This window comes from Camelina sativa, chromosome 9 (genome assembly GCF_030686135.1).
Source record: "Camelina sativa cultivar CO46 ecotype springtype chromosome 9, ASM3068613v1".
Taxonomy (NCBI): Eukaryota; Viridiplantae; Streptophyta; class Magnoliopsida; order Brassicales; family Brassicaceae; genus Camelina; species Camelina sativa.
In genome coordinates this window covers 26,106,939-26,126,827 of record NC_141888.1, presented here as the reverse complement: position 1 = coordinate 26,126,827, position 19,889 = coordinate 26,106,939, and the positions used below count along the sequence as shown (strand labels likewise).

Below are 19,889 nucleotides of genomic sequence, written 5' to 3'. Positions count from 1 at the left end.
AAATACGTCACATTTTAGTATGGAAATCGTCATAATCTTATGACCAAACAAACAGTCCCAATTTTTCCGTCACAATATTCACTTTTTTTTTGTAGTGCTTGTCATCTAAGCTTGAATCATTTCCCCACCTGTCGTCTAATTCCTTTTGCACTATTACCTCACGGTGGACTTCTTCAACATTTCTCAAATACTCTAACAGCACTTCATCGTCATTGTCCATAGTTGCACCTTCTTTATCAACACTCATATTTGCTTCGGCAGAAAAAGTGTTGTCGTCTGGCAAGATGGACAAGAAGTTTGATTCACCATTCTGTCCACACGCGATAGACAACGAGGGTTGCCCACCAAAATACAACATGTTGCATTCAGTGTTCTTTCCACATTCCAAAGACAACACGAGCTGTCAACCCTCGACAAAATTGTCCACACTGTTCTTCTCACCCCCGGTAGACAACATTGTTTGTCCATCGTTGGTTTTCATCACGTTTTCCTTGTTCATTGAAACATATAAATACAGACCACCACACTCTTCATTCTTCATTTTAAACTGTTCAAACTCAACATCACTGCCTACTGAAACATGGAGCATCTTACCTTGTGTGAAGATAATTGTGTCTCATGGGTGCCAAAAGCTTAGCTCTATATTGTTTTCCTCTAGTTTGACAGCCAACAGCTCTCCTATCTTTGCCTTCAAGCCTTAAAAAGTAGTCTCTCTGTCGATAGACAAAAATCTTGCCATTTGCCCATGACGGACATAAAACTTCCACACCCGAGTATCTAAACATGTCCATTCACCCAGAAGAACACACACTCTGCCGTCCATCTGCATAAACATGAAAAACATTTGACCCACAATTAATGCAAGAGAATTGTAGCTCCCCCCCCCCCCCCAAACCATAAACAACATTCTTTCGCAACTGGCCAAATTAAATGCTACGACATGTTTCTTTGGAAAACGCCAATATTAAATGCGAAGACATACCTTCGATTTTTCGACCATCACCAACTCTACCTTCTTTTCACCAATCGCGTTCTTCAGATCTGTTTAGGTTTACTCTTGAATAATGGCATCATTAACTATCATTAACTCTTTTTAACACACTAAAACACTTAATTAACAGAGACACGCTACCATTAATGCATGTCCCATCAGCATTACCGTCGATCATTTGAATTTGCCCGCCTCTACAATTCTCCTCTTATATATAATAAAAGAGTATTTTCGTTATTTTCTTCTTCTCTAAACATAAAAACTGATATTTTTCACAAGACAATAATCAAACAGGTATTTCTTTTTTTTTTTTGTCGACCATTCGTTTTATTAAAACTAAGCCTATAAACAGGCAAATTAAAAGAGACGTGTACAAAGCCTTTTTAAAGCAAAAAAACTAGATGAACCCTACTACAAAGATGACACATATCTGAAACGTGTAGGTGCAAAAAACAAGAGGGCCCATCAATATACAGCAGAGGTGAGATAACCGATGGATCACCATCAATTGCTCACCGCCGTTTGTTTGTGTCGGCGTCCTGCGACGTTCTTATTAATCAGGTAAGGACTTGAGATTTCGAACATCTAATCTTTACACCAGCAACTATCTTGTCCACCAGATAAAGACTTGGAAACACGTCTTTGGGACCTTCCTTCTACAGCGTTGACCGTTGCAAATATACTGGATCTCCCTTACTTTAACTCAATCGCAACTCCAAGAAGAAGCTCCACCTAAGACCTAAGGATGAGGTCAACTTCGATCCTGAACGACGAAGATTTTAGTGGTGAAGATATCTTTGGAGAAGAATCAAGCCAACAGTTAATCCAGTCTATAGCAAACGGAATTAGATCTGAAAATCATGTAGAAAGAGGGGAGAAAAAAAAAGAAAATTAAATCCTAACTTAGTCAGAACTAGGGATTGGACCCGCACATACGTGCGGGGTTAATTTTAAAAAAACTAAGTTTGTAATTAGGTTTAGATTATGCGGAGTTACATTTGTAATTATGAATGTTAAAAATATTATTAACATTTATAATCTAACTTTGTACCTAATTATTTTCAGTTTTCTTTGGAAAGAAGATGATTTTAAGTACATTAAAAAATAGTAAGAGAAAGATAGTATATTTGTTTAGGTGTTTCTGGAACCCGTTCCATCAAATATATGTATGTCTCTTTTTTATCTTATAACCGTAGTTTTAATAATATTTTATCAATTTGAGATTGTATATTTTAGTCCAACAAATAAGGAAGTAGGTAAAAGATTCACATCCACATAACATTTTATTTATAAATATAATTATTTGGTATAACATTTATAACATAAACTTATATTGGTTTACCTTCATCTAATTTCTAAACGTTTGAAATAATAACCGCTTCACCATAAATTTTTGATTCATAATAAATTTTTAACTATCGTAATTTTATAATCTCATCTTGATATATTTATTTCTTGTTTTTTTTTCTATGAAAAATAGTTTATATAATGTTTTTATTTTTTTTTAAATTACTTGTTCCCGTCTCCTATCTGATCTTTTCTGTACATTAAATTTTTTAATTAGTTATGTATTAGTAAAACTAAAATTACTTGGGGTTAATTTCGTGTGAACTAAACCTATGGACCAACCCGCACTTTTGTGCAGGGTTTTTTAAACTTTTAAAATTTGTTTAAATTGTTCATATTAGATAATTTATTAAAAATAGTGAGAATACCTATAATATATAAATTTTGACAGAAAACATAAATGTTTCTAATTTAATTGAACCCAAAGTCTTTAGGAGCCATAATTATAGAAGTCCATTATAATAAGTATTGATAAAATAAAAAAATGAAATTAAAAATATTTAAAAACTAATATTATTATTAGTTTGGTAAAAATAAAAGAAAAATAAAAAAATAATGAGTCAAAACAGTATATGCAATTCAATTTGATCATGTAGAAGTAATAAAAAACTTTTTCAAAGTTGTAAAGGTTGCATTCATAAAAATTACAGATTCAAAATATAACTTTGTAATTAATTATTTTAAATGAAATTTCTGATTCTTTGTTTAAATGGATATATGTCATGTTTTTTTTTGTTTTTTTTATCCCTAAGTGTGCTCCCTAATTAATATTATAGATAGATATATGATTATTTGTTTATATCTAATTGTATTAAATTGATTTGTTATTTCTGTAAATATCTCACAATTTAAAACCAAATCAAATATGTTTATATATATATATATATATATATATATATAATTTTAGATTTAAATTCTTTGATTAGTATGGAAGCAAACTTTAAACTTTAAACATTTCCAAAAATATAGGGTAATTTTTATTTTATAATTAATTTTGTAATTATTGTTTCCATAAATATTAGATATTTGACTAACAGTTTTTGTTTACCATATATTGTTTATTTTTTTTATTTTTAATTATATAAGTAATTGAACATGTTTGGCAACATGGATATATGTCATGTTTTTTTTTGGTATCCCTAAGTGTGCTCCCAATTAATTGATATATATATATATATATATATATATATATATATATATAATTTTTGATTTAAATTCTTTGATTATTATGGAAGCAAACTTTAAACTTTAAACCATTTCCAAAAATATAGGGCAATTTTTATTTTACAATTAAATTCGTAATTATTGTTTCCATAAATATTAGATTTTTGACTAACAGATTTTGTTTACCATATATTGTTTATTTTTTATTTTTAATTATATAAGTAATTGAACATGTTTGGCAACATGGATATATGTCATGTTTTTTTTTGTTTTTTTTGTATCCCTAAGTGTGCTCCCCAATTACTAGTATAGATGTTTTTTATAATATTTTAACTGTTATAGAACATATTTTATGTATTTTTTATTTTTATTTTATTTTGAACTTATGCTAGTTCAATTGAAAATAGTAAGATTTATTTGAGAACATTAAATGTATTTTATCATGTTATAGAACATGTCAAGAGTTAGAATTATTTATTTAGTATGTGTAAACATATTTATTTAGTATAACATCCGTAACCCAATTTTTGTCATTTTGGTTTTTGGTTCAGTTTCATTTTGGTTTATATATATTTGGGTGTTTGAGTGTTAATCAGTACTTTAAAACTTGGATCAGACCAGCGGTTGGCCTGGAAATGATTAAAAATAAGTTGTTATCTAAATTTTCTAATCTTATGTGGTATTTTGCAAAGTAATATTTTTTTAAATTTTATAGCCTTTTTAAAGATAATGATGACTTAAAAACAAATTTCAATGTACTCATGTTATAAAGTTTTACTGCTATGTGTGTCAGGGGCGGATCTACAGTGTCATGGGGTGTGGCACGTGCCCCATACTAACTTAAATTTCATTTAAGGGATTAGTTGTTATTGTGATCATGTAGCTTGTATGGTTACGTAGTGTCCCACTCTAAGTTTCGGGTGTCTTGTTCGATGCCCAGATTTAGAACTTTTGTCTGCTTTCTTCATCTTTTTATATTTTTTGTCAGATACTTTTATTGTTTTATTTTGGGGAAACGTCCTATTTCCCCCTCGGAACTATTATATCGTACCATATCCACTCCGATCTTTGACCTCGTTCTGTATTTCTCTCAAACTTAACTGCTTTACCTATTTTTACCCGAATCCATAATTCTATTGCTATTTCTCCATTGACTTTGGTTTAAATGGTTTTGAAATTAAATCTGATTATAAACCCACATAAAACCGGTATGAAATCAATTTATAACCCAAGTAACATATACAACCCGACCCGTCATGTTCTTCACTCGAAATCAAAAATCCCTAAATTTGTTTTGTAAAAACCCTAAACGGCTAAACCAGAAGAACAAATCATGAACAATTTTGAGGTAAAGAACATTAAATTGTTATAGAGAATGAGAAGAATAAGGATATCGAAAATCAAAACATATATTCACCAATGCTTAGGCTTAGCTGATAGCTAATCTGGAGTCTACAACGAGTCAAGCTGAAAAAAATGTACTTATTCTCCATGAAGGAGCTCTTGAATCTGCAAACACTGACACGATTCCTGGATTTTTGTTTTTTGGATCGAGTGCATATTGATCTCTCTACAAACGGATAAAAGAATATCACAATCTCTCAGCAATTTTGTTTATTTCTTTGGTAGATTTTTCAAAGTCCATCTCTCTCTCTCTCTCTTTCTCTCTTCAGCGTGACTATGTGGAATTAATTTATAATTTTTGTTATGGATTGTGTGAATTTAAAAACGATTATTGATCTCTCTCTTTCTCTATTTTTGTGTTGATACAGGGGAGACTGGAGAGTTTAGCTTAACCAACTTTGAAGATGGTCTTTTGTCATCTGCGTATATGGTTAGACTTCTTGTTGGTTCTCCAATAATCGCTGGATTGTCGAAAATATATACTTTTATAAACAGAATAATTTGTTTTTAGGTATATGTGTACTTAAAAGTCATTGTTTTGATTATCTGTCTTTTTATGATTGTTTGCAGGGTTTTGAAAAGAAGAAAACGAGAGGAAGAAGAAGACAAATCGATTTGGGAATTTTTGATTTTAGAGTTTTTTAGGTTTAGTTTTGTAATTGGGTTGAATTTTGGTTTAATCTGGTTAAATAAGTTCATTAGTTGGTTAGTCAAATAGTAAACCAACAGTAAACCGTATATTAACCAAGTTTCATGGGGTAATAGATAATATATGATATTCCGATGGGGAAATAAAAATAAAACTATGGATTCGGGTAAAAATAGGTGGAGCAGTTTAGTTTGAGGGAGATATAGAACGAGGTCAAAGATCGGAGTGTATCTAGTACGATATGATAGTTACGAGGGGGAAATAGGACGTTTTCCCTTTTATTTTAGTTATTGTCCGATATTTTTTCTTGTTACATATCCTTTTTAGTGTCTTTTCTAAGTTCTAACATGTTTTTTTTTCCTTTTTTTTCTGATCGAATTTTCTTATTCCATTTATACTTTATAGTTTCTCAAATAGATGTTAGTTTTATACTTTTACTTTAACCATTGTAATTCCATTTTGGCTTTTGAAACAAAATTATTATTTTGAAACTGTAAAGATTAGATTTGAATTATAAATTTTTTACTAAAATAGGTAACTAAGTAAACATTTTATTATCTCTTTTGTAGTTTTTTCATAGAGTTTGGATTTATGTGATATTTTATAAATGTCGATTATAGTTTTTATAAAAAAAATTACATGTTTGTTAAGATTTGTAGCTTAGCAAATAAATTATATATACTATATGATATATGTAATTAAGTATATTTAGAAACCAAAATAATTTTGTCTCTCTTCTGATTTTATAATTTTAATATATTAAAAGTAATTAGAAATTATTTTTATTTAATATTTTTTATATAAATTTTTAAATTATTAATTAATAATATGTGCCCCATACCAATTTGTTTTCTGGATCCGCCACTGATGTGTGTTGTTTGTTTTCTTTTCCATATATACATCCCCAGTTATAGTGTCATTTAAAAAAAGATTGTTCACATCATATATTTGAAAAAATAAAAAAAATAATATAATTTAATACATACAGCTGATTACAAATTTACAATTTAGTCATAGAAGATTAAATTGTACTTTTATGTGTTGGTTTCTAAAGTAAATTGATAATGTTAAATCAAGGCTCAACTATATACCCTAATAAGAATTTTCTATAGAGTTTTCTTAAATAAATCTATATAAAAACTGAAGAAAACAAACACTAATATAGTATTTTGTGGTTTACCGGATTCATATGAAAAATGTGGACTTCTTTTAAGCAATTAAAGGTAATTTTCTTGTTTTACAAATGCTATGTCAATTGGATGAACATTCGTTCATACCACAATCCTCCCTTATATACAATCTCTAGGTAAAAAATATATGCTTTCGAAAAAGATCTTGACTTGTATATGCTTATGTACACGACAGAAAATTATAAATTTAACAATTCATAAGAATAATAAATGATAAACAGAACATAGAACATAATATTGGTTAACTAAAAAAAGAATATAGTAGATGTTAGCAATATGCATATGCAAATTTAAATACTAAGACACATACATTTTTTTTCTTCTGCAGAAACAAAGAGATACACAAATAGTGTAGAATGATTTATATGATATGTGAATGTTAAATCGATTACTCTATTTATAGGGTGGAAAGAGTCAGGCTAAACATTTTTTACTTTTACTTTTAAAACAGCAAAAATCTATATAAAATCTTATTTATTTTTCAGTTAATACATATACATATGTTTGAATCTATATGGATGATTCAATTTGGATAATGAATTAACTGTCTAGATTTTGCAATTTCTATTAAACCGATCTAATTAAATATATAAGCTTAGTTTTAGAAATAATCCCTAAATTTTAGATATTTGGTAAATTAATTACTGATTTATTTCAAGATTTCTTAAAATAAATCATCTGTTGTTTTATTTTTAAAAATTATGTAGGCAAGTAGGTCTGTTTGACAACATGGATATATGTTATAATTTTTTATTTTTATTTTATGTGTACTCCCTAATTAATAGTATAGAAAACCAACTAAATGGAAAGCTAGATCCGAACATAGTCAGAAAACTATATATAAAACAAAAAATAGAAATAAAATTCCGGTTAACCGGAAATCGCCTTCTCTCTCTAAAGGATAGAAGTGAGATAAGAGAGAGAAGGTTTTTTTTTTATCAAACATTTATTTCTATGAAGTTTTTCTTTGCATTTTTTGCCAAATTCCCAAAATCATAGTTGACAAAAAAAAATCTTTTTATTACTTTGGGGTATATTTTTAATTAAAAAACGTCACACCTGGCTGATTTTATTTCAGAAGAAGACTAAAAAACCTGCAAAATCAAAATCCTCGCAAGACTCAGTGAGACGGGAGAAGAAGCCAAAGCAGAGAGAGAGAGTGAGAGAGATAGAGAGATTCTCCGGTGATAACATTGAAGCTGTGGGAGCAATGTATCCGTCTGGTCATCAGGTTAGTTGAAGAATCTCTCTTTAATCTCACCGTGATAACTCGTAAAAATCTGAACTTTAAAGTCTATAATCTCTCTAACGCGATCAACATCTCTCTGCGATTTCTGTGAATCTGGAGTCGAAAGACTCGAACTTTCTTGTATATTACTGTATCTACTCTCCAAATTTCGCTTCTTTTTCTGATTGCATGCGAACATTGGATGTATTTTTGAGGGTTTATGAAAGATTGGATTTTGATTCAGGGTTTTTTTGTTTTGTTGTATCGAATTGTAGATTTCGTTCCAGAGCACTCCTTCGAATGTTCGAGATCCATCGCCGATGATGATGGGGTTGGACCAATCTTCACCAGTTCCAAGAGGTGAAACTCAGAATGGAGGAGGAGTAGGAGGAGGAGGCATTGCTCAAGCTGAGTTTGCTATTTTCAATTCCAAGAGGCTTCAGTCTGATCTTGAAGTTATGGGTAACAAAATCAAACAACATGAGGATAACCTCAAGTTTCTCAAGGCTCAGAAAACCAAATTGGATGAAGCAATCCTCGACTTGCAAGGTTCTTGAGATTGCATATAGCTGCATGTCAGCTACTTGTTGTTGTTTTTTGGATTGAGATTTTCTTGTGAATTACAAATGTCTTTGTTTCATTTTCTTTTGCAGTTCAAATGAGCAAGCTTCAGTCGTCTCCTGCTCCTACAAGTGAAAACTCTGATGCCAATCTTCAAGGTGAAGATATTAATGAACAGATCCTTCGCCACGCAAAATCAGCTGCTGGAGTTTTAGGTCTAGTTGAGACTAGTCATGGCGCTCAGGCTTCTCAGTGGATGCAGACAAAAGGTGTTGTTGGTGTTGTAGCGAAACTTGCGAAGGTCAATGATGAGAACCTCAGCCAGTTAGTTCCATTTCTCACTGTCACTTTTTCAGTTTACCTTCAAATTCTCAGTGTCACTGTTTCTATTGTTACAAGCCTTTCTTGCTATGTTTTTTTTTTTGTAATCTGTAAACTGACTAGTTTCTCTCGTGGTATTTTAAAAATGCAGGATTTTGTCGAATTATTTAGGGACTCGCTTGATGTTGGCAGTTGTATGCAAGAATTATGACAATGTTACAGCTTTAGAGAGTTATGACAACCAAGGCAACATTGATAGAAATGCTGGCCTTCACGGACTTGGCGCTTCAATTGGCAGAACGATTGAAGACAATTTTGATGTCATCTGCCTTGAGAACCTGAGGTACTAATATTGATGTATTACAAATTTAATTAGATACACTTCCATCTGTAATCCTTGTCTAATAACTTCATTTGATGACTTCTAGGCCGTATGTTGGTAAGCACATAGCTCATGATCCGCAAAGAAGGCTTGATCTTCTGAAACCAAGATTGCCTAATGGTGAGTGTCCTCCCGGGTTTCTCGGATTTGCAGTGAATATGATACAAATCGATCCAGCTTACTTGCTCTGTGTCACATCATATGGATATGGTCTTCGTGAGACCTTGTTCTACAGTCTATTCTCCCGCCTTCAAGTTTACAAAACAAGGGTCGATATGGTTAGTGCTCTCCCATGCATAAGTGATGGTGCAGTATCTTTGGATGGAGGAATCATCAGGACACCGGGGATCATCAACCTTGGAAACCGGTAACATTCTCACAATCTTATAAACCGAAACTTATTTCCCTCTTTGGGTTCTTATCTTTTCTTCTTGCTGTTTTCCACTGTCCTAAAACCAATGCAATTTTCAGTGATGAGGTGAGCGTGAGATTTGCGAAGCCAATTGCTTCAGGCACAATGGACAACTATAATGAGACAGAAAAGAAAATGAAAGAGCTGAGATGGAAGAAGGACAAGACGCTGGAGGACATTAAGCGAGAGCAAGTTCTCCGTGAGCATGCTGTCCTCAACTTTGGCAAGAAGAAAGAAGAGTTTGTTCTATGCTTGACTCAGAGTTCATCCACAAATTAGGTAGTGAGACTTATTCTCATGTCTCTTCTATCATAGTTAAGATGCTTCAACCTAAGTCCAAACTTTGATATGTCCGTTGAAGCAAATCATGGAATCGTCTATATGATCATATCTTTGTTTCGGTTTTAACTCAAAGCTTCAAATATCTCTACCTGAAAAGTTTCTATGGCTAACATTGATCTGTTTATATGTTGTGGTGCCCCAGCAAATGAACACACCCAGATAGAAGCAAAGGCGCATGGAACTCTAAGTGACAGTGACCCTTCCTCCTAAAGGAATCCTATTTTGACTATAAAAACTTGTTTCCAGCTTAACTTTTTGATGTTTTACTATGGAAAAGCCTATAATCAGATGATAGATTTAAATAAATTTTCTGGAATGGTAGTAAAACGGTTTGGTATAGAACGGTTAGCTTCGGTTCTGCGTTTCTGGACTTTTATTTGTTTTGGTTTTGACTTGACCGTGTGTGTATATAATCTAAAATTTTCTAATGATGATATGTTTCTGTTGTTTCCTGTACGGAAATTTGAAAATCAATGTTCCCAAACATCTCGTTCACTATTAACTTCAAACTGTCAGATTATTAAAGAAACGTATACACAGACATGATGTAAAACAAATGGCCAAAGTAGCTACAGAACATGTTAAGAAAATAGCAGAAGCAAACTTGAAAAAGAAAAAAGGATTTTGCCAAACCTGCATTATAGCAAGTGACAAATTATAGCTTATTGTCCCAACCAAATCCCTAATTACATAAAGTTAAATAATAGGAAGATAAATAGAGACTCTAATTAAGTACTAAAAGACCATCAGCAAGAAGGCAGATCCTGACCGGTTGATCCACCTGCTTCTACTCCTTCAGTCATCTCCACCACATCGGCTTCTTCAACACCACCATTTTCATTTTCCCATTGCAGCTTTGCCTCTTCTTTCTTTGCTTCCACTACTTTTGGAGTTATTAATGAAGCTATGTTAATTTGTTGACTCTTCTTCTTTGCTTCTGCTTCTTCTAACTCTTTCGCCTTTGCCTCTGCTTTCAATCTCTCTTTCTCTTCAATTAGTTTCTCCAGATCTCCCTCTCTTCCTCCTTTCCTCAGCTCTTCTTTCACAAACTCTTGTATTTCCTCACTCACTCTGACCGTCTCATCATCTAGCATATCATCCACAATCTTGAGCATCTCATCGATTCTACCAGCTTCACTTAACGCCCTCATGATGAATTTGTAAGCCTCATCGTCCATCTTGAGTTTGCTCACCATCATATCGAAGAAGGATTTTGCATCATCGAGTTTCCCGGCTGTAATCAACTGATCTTGCAATCGGTTATACACATCCAAGTTCGGTCTTAAGTTAGACTCAACCATTGTTTTGTAATACGCAGCTCCTTCATCTATCTTACCTTCCTTGAAACAAGTATCCATTAACAACCCAAATGTGTACTCATCAGGCTTCACCTTTTTCTCATCCATTTCACCATAAAGCTTCTCAGCCTCAGCCAACAATCCATTGTCGCACAGCTGATTTATCAAATTGTTGAACGATAAAGCATCAGGACTACACCTAAAATCACCCATTTGCCTGAAAACATCCACAGCATCCCCAAACTTTCCTTCTGCACAGTACCCATCAACCATCACATTAAAAGTTCCCAAATTTACAGCCAAACGCCTCGGCGGGTTATGTTCCTTTTTCACCGCATCAAACAACTTCAAAGCCTCATCAAACTTCCCATTCTCATTCAAAGCCTCCAGCACATAGTTATACGCCATAGCACTCATCCTTACCTTTGAATTCTCTCCAGTAGCTTCCTCATAAAACTCCATGGCTTCTTTTTCCATCCCCTTCATGAAATACCCCTTCATCAACTGCCCATAAACCACACCATCCTCAACAAACCCACCAAACTTCTCCTTCAACTCCTCATAAAGCTTTAACACACCATCAGCATCAGAAGCCTTCACACACCCCATCATAAGATAACTATAAACAACAGGGTCTGCAACAAAACCTCTAACACCCATATCTTCCTTAATCTCCATAGCTTTCTCAAGATTATCATTACTAACTAAACCCTTAACCAAAATCCTAAAAGTAGCAATGGAAGGATTCAACGGAGCGTTCTCTATAAACAACTTGTAATGCTCCAACGCAATCTCAGGTTTCCTAACATCAAGATAAGCCTGGAAAATCAAATTGTAAGTGATGATATTAGGTGCGATACCAGCTTGGTTAATGAATCCATGCAATTGCAGAAGCGCTCCATACTTGGCTTGCCGAAGCTGCGCCGCTAAAACAGCGTTCACTGTAAAAATCGTCGGCCGGCAATTCGAATACACAGAGTGACGAGTGTACAGAGCAGCTTCTTCAAGATCATTCTCTCGGATCAGTTTCAGGATGTGGTTATGGAGATCGAGGCGTTTCCCTACGACAGCAGCCACAGAGTCAGGCAATTTGGGGACGTTAGGGTTCTGAATCGGTCTAGAGATTTGTGATTGCTGCTGAGATCTGTTGAACGAGTTAACCGGTGGCTCCATACGAAGACGACGCTTACGACGACGACGTTCAGCGGCGGCTTCTTCTTGGGTCGCGAATGACATGAATCGGACGGCGAGAAATGGCTGCGGCGGGACACGGGGACGGTAGGATCTCGCTAGTGTTTGGAGGTGGTTGAAAAAGGCGGCTTTGGAGATCGACATGGTTGGAAATGTTTGAGATTTCTCAGTGGGATTTGGGAAAATGGTTCCTTTGAAAAGGAAATGAGAAGAGCTAAAGGGTTCTTGTTAGGGTTTTAGGAGTGTGGAGACGATGAGGTTTAGGGGTTGTTTGGGAACGAGGATAAGTGAGTGTTGGTGTGGCCATTCAGATATGGGCTCTTTTGGGCCGCCAGCTCGAGTTTTTGTAGCGATCCATTGTTGTTTCCACTAGGTGAAATAACTATATCACATTTAACAAATAATCTGTAACCATTAGGAATTGATGAAATTTTTTTTTCCAAATAGTATTGAAATTGTTAAAAGAAAAAGAAAACCAAAAAAAAAAAAGATTTGATCTCATAATATATTTTTTGAATTTTTTGAATTTTTGAAGCAAAATGGAAGAATATATTTGGGCTGTCTTTTACTAACCGAATATCTCAAATTCGAAAACATTTAAAATCGCTTTGAAGAGACGTAAATTTTGATCTTTTAACTCTAAGATGAATTATTCAATCATAGGGTTCTTGTTTTTTGGATTTTTATTTCACAAAATAAGTATGCTAGATGTTGGGGTCATTAAATTTTTTCCTGAAAAGTAGTACTATACTACTATATATAACTAATTAGTTATGGGACTTATGATAGATGGGTAATTTGGGTTTACACTTGGGTTCTTATTTGACGTATATATATAATTTGACTTTAGCAGGTTCAAATTGCTGACGTGAGGCTAATAAACCACTAGAGGTTACGTAACTTAGCTATACTTTGTGTCGTCAATTTTCTTTTGTGAATGTTATCTCAATGATATGTAATAGGAGTATAACGTAAGAAAACATGTTTATTAATTTGGAAAGTGACGAAATTGGTGTTTTGGTATTATTGAAATATTGATAGTTAAGTCACAGAACATGGAAGGAACGAGTAGAACATAAGGTTCCCAAAATCGTGGACCCTACTGTCAGTGTCGGTCATCGGCCGTGACCTATTCGGTTCCTCTTTCAGTCGCTCTCACCACCACATCAGCACCGACACATCCAATTCATACTTATTTGTTTTTTATATGCTTGAAATTATTGTTTTAAAAGCAATATTAAACTGTTTGAATACAATTCGTGTTTAATAGTCAGTCTTTTCGACCCCATTTAGTCGGTTTTCAAGAAAATAATGTCGCTGGACTTTTTAGCTCTCGTTTTGTTGTCACACACACACACAAAATAATTAAAAGTAAATTTTATTTTATTTTCGTTTTAAGGACAAAATGTATGTAATTCAAACTAGTTAAAAAATTTTGTATGGTGGTAATCCCACCGATCGAGTTGGATCATAGATCTTGCCAAGAAAAATAATGGAATTACCCTCGAGACGATCTTATTGAATAATACCTCTTGAGAAAATACAATTAAAAGTTAAAATATATATATATTTATAGGATTAATGATATATGTCCATTAATATAAGGACCAGTAAGAATGAAACAATTCATCGGAAAAAACATAAGCATTTCAGTTTTCTCTATCTATATGTTTAATCCGGCCAAGAACGAAACTCCGGTCGAAGGCAACCACGACGAACCGTATATAAATTCTGCCACCGTGAACCGGTTTGCCTCGGCAGTTGAATTGATGACTCGATACCCAGGCCACTTCACTCGTTGCCCGAGACCTGACCCCGGTCCACTGTTCATATACTCTCCGTAGTATAACGTATCTAAAGCAAATGTTGTGTTCCACTCGAGCCAACCTCTCGTGTGTACATGACCACCGATATACGACATCATATACACCGTCCTAGAGAATAGCTTCCACGGTCGGCCTAGAAATGTTTGGATACTACCGTTTGTCGTTTGGAGATCGGATGTGGCTAAAACCCTTGACGCATGTATCGATATTCCCGTGTTTTGGTTCGGGTCTTTTCTGTTTTGAGCCGTGATTGTGTTTTTCTGAAGATCCATGGGTTTACGTGCGTAGATGCTACAGTTTTGAAGCACCACAGCTGCATTCCCGAAGATAAAATCGACAGTACCGTAGATATCGCATTCACGAAAGAATTGGCGGTTTGAATGGACGTAAAGTGTGTCTTGGTAACCGATTATATTGCATCGGTAGATCACCGCGTGATCAGCTCCAATGCGGAGAGCCACGGCTTGGTGCTTTGCTGGACCGGCCCAATTTTCGAATGTGATGTCCCTTGCAATAAATCCAGCTCCCGTCGCAGCTGGAAAAAAAAAAAACAAAACAAGAAAAAGCATAATTATGTTTTGTGCTTTACTAACTCTTTAAATAAAAATATTTAGAAAGGTCCAAAAACTACATGTACATGTTTAAGGGCTAAATATAGACGCAACAAATGCAGTCAGACGAAACCATTTCAAATAAATATTTATATGTAATTAAAGTAAAAACTAGTATGCGAGAAATGTCGTTACCTAGAAATGTTGTATGCAAATTAACAAAACTAGTGAGCTAGTGGTCTCTAACGCGTTCAACTAAATAATGAGCCATGACCCACCTCCAACTATATATGTTAATAAATGCTACTCTTCTCTGTCTCCCATCATGCATGTTTTTTTATATACAAATATGTGTGGTCAGTAATTGCGCGGCCTAACTTCGAACCTTACGATACGCTCATATTCTTCTATTTGTGTTTGCATATCTGTATTTTCATGTGTGCGTGTGTGTACATATATGCAATGCATACATATATAGAGTATCAAGTATGCATTTATTTATGAGCGTAAGTGGATGTGGGTATTTAGGAAATGGCATAGAAGATGAATGTAAAGTAGTATTTAAACAATTTTTTTATCAAAAGAATGTTCTATGATTTGAGTTGTGTGTATTTAATGAACATAAGAACCACAACAACATGCATGTGAGTTGTAGTTGGATAAGCGGCAGCATCACATAGGATGTCCGATTCAGTGTTAGTGTGTTTTACCTAACCGAATTCAATCGTAATCATATGGAAAAGTCAATCCAATAAATAGGTGTATACTGCTACCGAGAAAGCATTATAAGATCAGATCAAATTGAAGTTTTCTAAAATACTGAGCCGAACCGAAACTGTTGCTAAACTAGAACTTCCCAAACAAGTACATTTGTTTAGATTTTTATGATAGTTTATATGATGATTGATTTTGAATTTTCAATGGTTTTCGAAGAACCATATCATGGTTTTCTCTAGAAGACTAGAACATAACAAGTAAACTTACGTAAGAACTACAACTTAGGTCTTAAGTCTTAACAAGCATGCGCGATAGAAAAGTTGGTCAAAAGTAAATTAAAGTTTCAGTCTGCGGTAAGAAGGTTCTTCTTTAGCCGAAGTGGTCGAAAATGGGTAAATGACGTTTGTTTCAAAACTGGTTTATATGAAAGAAACGACTAAAAGAAAATATATAATTTTAAAAATGGATTACTGAGTGTGCCTTCGGCGAAAAAGTTTGAGAAAATACCAAAACAGGAAAAAAGGAATCAAATATCACTATTTTACAAAAAATTAGTGGTCCATTATATTGACTTTGTTACTGGTTCGAGTACATTACTACTACTACTATTTACAAGTTTTACATAAAATATATAGCTTTCTTTTAGTGGTCCATAATTCATATGAAAGAATATAAACACACAAGTGGTGAAAAGACAACTAATATTCGTAAAAATTTCTGAATTTAAGAGAATCTAAAATCAGACACTTTTTTTTTATAAAAAACCCCTATCAATCCGATATCTATAGACAGCCTAGCTCATGGCCCCTCTTCACGTATCTGATTCCAGTAATTCTCCTCAAAGTATATATATATTCTTCATTCCTTAACTTTTATATATTAATAAAATACCCTTTTCAGTAAAAAAAAATATGTATATCAAAAAGTATATATTAAACCACGGCAAAAGAAAAGGAACATTTATTATATCATAAATGTTGACCACCGTGTAGCTCCCTTTTAAGATTTTAATCAACACAAAAAGATCTTTAAAATTTTCTTTTATGGCACTAAAAAGATCTTCAAAAGATTAGTGTATCAGTTTATACATCTTCCTTGTATTTTTTTTTAATTGCAATAGTAACATTGGTTCTACGTGTTTGTTTTCACTTTAAAGTTTAAACTATTTATCATTATTGTTGTATTATTTGAAACGAGTTCCAAAAAGTGAAAAAAGGTAATGGTAAAAAGGAAGAGTGAGGTTTATTAAGAAAACTCACCAAACGACGCCGTGTGGAAAGTAGTAATGTTGTCAAATATGCTTTTCCCTCCTGAAATGACAGTTTTACCCTTCCCATCTCCAACGAACATCAGATTTATCTTTTTCCTACCGACCTTGAGGTTGTTCTCTTCATATCTTTTTTTTCCCAAATAACAAAAATAATAAAACACAGAGATCACAGTAAGAGTCAGATACGCAATTATTAAACCTTCCGTACAGGTATTTTAAGTATTCACTTTCGTCATTCACGGACGCAACAGTCATTAATATAAAAACATTGGTAAATGCGAAGGGTAAAAGGGTAAATGTACCTTCCGGCCTTGACGTAGATGATAGTCCGGCGAGTACTGTTCTGAGGAGCTTTCTTGATAGCTTCCGATATGGTTTTGCACGTGCCGTTACCGTCTTTCGAGACGATAATATCAGCTTGTATCTGAGATACCGGCATTTCCAATATCTCACGCTCTCTTCTCTTCATCCATCTCGGGAACTTCTCGTCCTTTTCCTCCTCCTCCACCGCTCCCAACAGCCTCCTGTTCTGTATCGGCACTCCGGCGAAATCGTCTCCTTCGTGACTCGCCGAGAATATCGCGAGACAGTTGCTAACTAGCTCCGAGAGATTCTTTAACGCCGCCGTCATCTGATCCTTCACTTTACCGTCGTCGACGTCTTCGAAACCTTCTGTGCACGTGTCGTGGTTCGTCAGAGCCGCGCTAAGCCACGTTGTAACGTCTTGCGACTTCGCTGAGGATGATGCGACTGAGGAAAGCGCGCGTGATAGCGCGTCGACTGAATCGTCTAGCAGCTCGACGCAAGCATCGTAAGCTGAGCGAGCACGTGGCGGCATGTCGACGAAGGAGAAGGAGGAGGATGAGTAGAGAGCGTGGCTGAAGTGGTGAAGCGTCATGTTCACCGTCACGTGGATTAGATCTTTGGAGGAGGAAGCGTCGAGTGAGCCAGGGAAGTCCAAGAGTGAGTCAACGCATAACTCGGGGAAACGAGTTAACCCACAAGCTTTAGAGATAGCTTGGCTTGGTTTACGAGCTAGGCCTGGGACGGATTGGTTTAGTTTGAGACGTGATCTTACTCCGGCGAATATCCCGGCGGCGAGGATGAGTGCGATGGCTAAGACGATTGATGACACTACAAGCTTCTTCTTGCTTCTCCGATGGTTGTTCTCCGGTTGTGATGACGTGGCAACTTGGTTTAAGATCGGAGCTGTAGTAGTAGTAGTGGATTTCGTGACCGAACCAGTTGCTCCGGATGGTCCGAGCCTTTCGTATCCCATTTTTGTTTCTTGGTTTAGTGTCTCTTCTTTACTCAGTTTGGTTGTGTTTTTATTTACATTCTAAAACAATGTGTGTGACTGTGTGGTATTTATATATAAGAGTGAAAGGATTGTATGTGAAGTATATATTGAGGACTTGAGAGTGAGTGGTGCTTATTGGTGGGACACGCGTCATTGAATTATTCATTTTACCATAAGAACAAAATTTGCTTTATCAATTTACTTGTTTCCTAGTTCTAATTACTTGTGTTATTCTTTCGTTTGATAGTGAGCTTGTGTTATTCGTCGACATAATTTTTTTGAATAGAAAATTCCTTGAAACCACACGTATTATGTTTTCAAATCTTTATTTTTCCATAACGTATATCGTATTTTGTTTTCTATTCATCGACATGTATTAAAAAAATATATAATATCAAAAGAAAAAAATCTACCACATACACTTAAGTTTTGAGAATATTTTAAAAGTTATTTACTAGTACTAATTTTTCTAGATACAAGTAATTGCGCCGTTCAGTTTCGACAGTTCATTAAAAGCCAACATTACGATATAATGGAGTATCAAAATAATGTTGGTGGTGGTTAAATTAGGGCTTGACTGGTTCAAACGCTGCGGTTGTGGTTGCGATTGCGGGAGATTGCGGAAGCGGGAGATTGCAATTTCAAGCGTTATTAAGCGTTTTGAACGACTGGTTTAGCGGTTTAAAATTGGTGCGTTTGCGGGAGGTTTACGACTGGTTGACCAGCGGGTGCAATAGCGGTTGGAACATAAATAAATGTGATATATAATTATATAAATATTTTAAAATATCAAAAACTTTATTAAACTTGATTTATAATTAAAATTCGTTAAAAATACTAAAATAATTATTTTAAAAACAAATAAATTTCATAGTGAAATACTTATTACTTTATGCATTTGACTTTTTACCAAAACTTTAATCAAGTAATTTGATAAATAACTAAACATATGTTTTAGATCGTAGATCTTCTTTCTCAAATCTCACACACTCAATAAATTCTGTGGGGCAGTATTTGCATCGGTAGTAATGATCAAGCGAGAGCTCAGAAGAGTCACTCGTTATTTGTTTTTATATTTTTCACAAATAATCTTATTTACTTAAATTTCTGATGAAATGTATATCTATTTAGATTTTTTTTGAACTTATGTGCGATGTGCCATTAAATTTACATCAAGTTTTCCAGGTTATTGTTAATTGAAATCTTATTTTCTTCCAATTGTTTATTTTTTAATATTCTCAATCGTATCCGTAGTTCATTTTCTCCCATCTTTAATGAATAAAATAGTTAGGTAAAAGATATATATAAAATATATTTCATTATTACTGATTTGTTTCAAGTTTTTCAAAAAAAAAAAAAAAAAATTCCAAACGCAAACGCCCACAACCGCAAACGCTTGCGGGAAGCAGCTTTTGGAATTCAGTGGTTGGGAGCGATTGGGAGCGGCTGAGAGCGATTGGAAGCGGTTTGTATGATTGGCACCAATCGCTAGCAACCGCTACTACCCGCAAACGCAGCGTTTGCGGGAGGTAGCGGGAGAACCAGTCGACACCTTAGTAATGAATACTACGTTAGATTATTTGGGGATCGAAAACATATACTAGTAAAAGTTTGGCATATTTAAAACATTTACATATAAATCTCAACATTATATGTGTGCAATGTGGCTATTAAAGAAAATGAGCTGGCACCTACCAACCAAGGTTAAACTTAATGAAATGATAGTGAACATTATATTTTCTGAG

The 19,889-nt window shown here is 34.2% G+C and overlaps 3 protein-coding genes across 4 annotated transcripts; 1 reads left to right on the top strand and 2 right to left on the bottom strand.

The window, feature by feature from the left end:
* Window positions 1-7,512: 7,512 nt before the first annotated feature.
* LOC104711426 (protein DEFECTIVE IN MERISTEM SILENCING 3) lies at window positions 7,513-10,461 on the top strand. 2 transcript variants are annotated; one of them, XM_019229351.2, is made up of 8 exons: window positions 7,513-7,671; window positions 7,824-7,976; window positions 8,249-8,522; window positions 8,627-8,858; window positions 9,007-9,198; window positions 9,284-9,604; window positions 9,709-9,928; window positions 10,134-10,461. In XM_019229351.2, exons 2-7 carry the CDS (start codon window positions 7,956-7,958, stop codon window positions 9,926-9,928), a joined length of 1,260 nt encoding a protein of 419 aa, XP_019084896.2. In that variant the 5' UTR covers window positions 7,513-7,671; window positions 7,824-7,955; the 3' UTR covers window positions 10,134-10,461. The 2 variants fall into 2 exon arrangements, with proteins under 2 accessions (XP_019084896.2, XP_087320107.1); XM_087463981.1 differs by lacking the exon at window positions 7,513-7,671 and having other exon boundaries at window positions 7,814-7,976.
* A 6-nt stretch (window positions 10,462-10,467) lies between these two features.
* Window positions 10,468-12,865, bottom strand: LOC104711427 (pentatricopeptide repeat-containing protein At3g49240, mitochondrial). Its single transcript, XM_010428128.3, has one exon. It carries the CDS (start codon window positions 12,622-12,624, stop codon window positions 10,738-10,740), a length of 1,887 nt encoding a protein of 628 aa, XP_010426430.1. The 5' UTR covers window positions 12,625-12,865; the 3' UTR covers window positions 10,468-10,737.
* A 1,105-nt stretch (window positions 12,866-13,970) lies between these two features.
* Window positions 13,971-18,335, bottom strand: LOC104711429 (putative pectinesterase/pectinesterase inhibitor 34). The gene is made up of 3 exons (XM_010428130.3): window positions 17,147-18,335; window positions 16,834-16,970; window positions 13,971-14,841 (listed from the first exon to the last, which is right to left on the bottom strand). The coding sequence occupies exons 1-3, from the start codon at window positions 18,121-18,123 to the stop codon at window positions 14,144-14,146; spliced, it is 1,812 nt and encodes a 603-aa protein (XP_010426432.1). The 5' UTR covers window positions 18,124-18,335; the 3' UTR covers window positions 13,971-14,143.
* Window positions 18,336-19,889: the final 1,554 nt, after the last annotated feature.

Excerpts from the sequence above, each read along its gene's own strand:
- LOC104711426 (XM_019229351.2), top strand. The coding sequence starts at position 7,956 with ATGTATCCGTCTGGTCATCAG. Across the intron at positions 8,523-8,626 it reads AGCAATCCTCGACTTGCAAG|TTCAAATGAGCAAGCTTCAG; the intron begins GTTCTTGAGATT and ends TTTCTTTTGCAG. Across the intron at positions 9,199-9,283 it reads ATCTGCCTTGAGAACCTGAG|GCCGTATGTTGGTAAGCACA; the intron begins GTACTAATATTG and ends GATGACTTCTAG.
- LOC104711427 (XM_010428128.3), bottom strand. The coding sequence starts at position 12,624 with ATGTCGATCTCCAAAGCCGCCTTTTTCAACCACCTCCAAACACTAGCG.
- LOC104711429 (XM_010428130.3), bottom strand. The coding sequence starts at position 18,123 with ATGGGATACGAAAGGCTCGGACCATCCGGAGCAACTGGTTCGGTCACG. Across the intron at positions 16,971-17,146 it reads ATCTACGTCAAGGCCGGAAG|ATATGAAGAGAACAACCTCA; the intron begins GTACATTTACCC and ends GGGAAAAAAAAG. Across the intron at positions 14,842-16,833 it reads TTTCCACACGGCGTCGTTTG|CTGCGACGGGAGCTGGATTT; the intron begins GTGAGTTTTCTT and ends TTTTTTTTCCAG.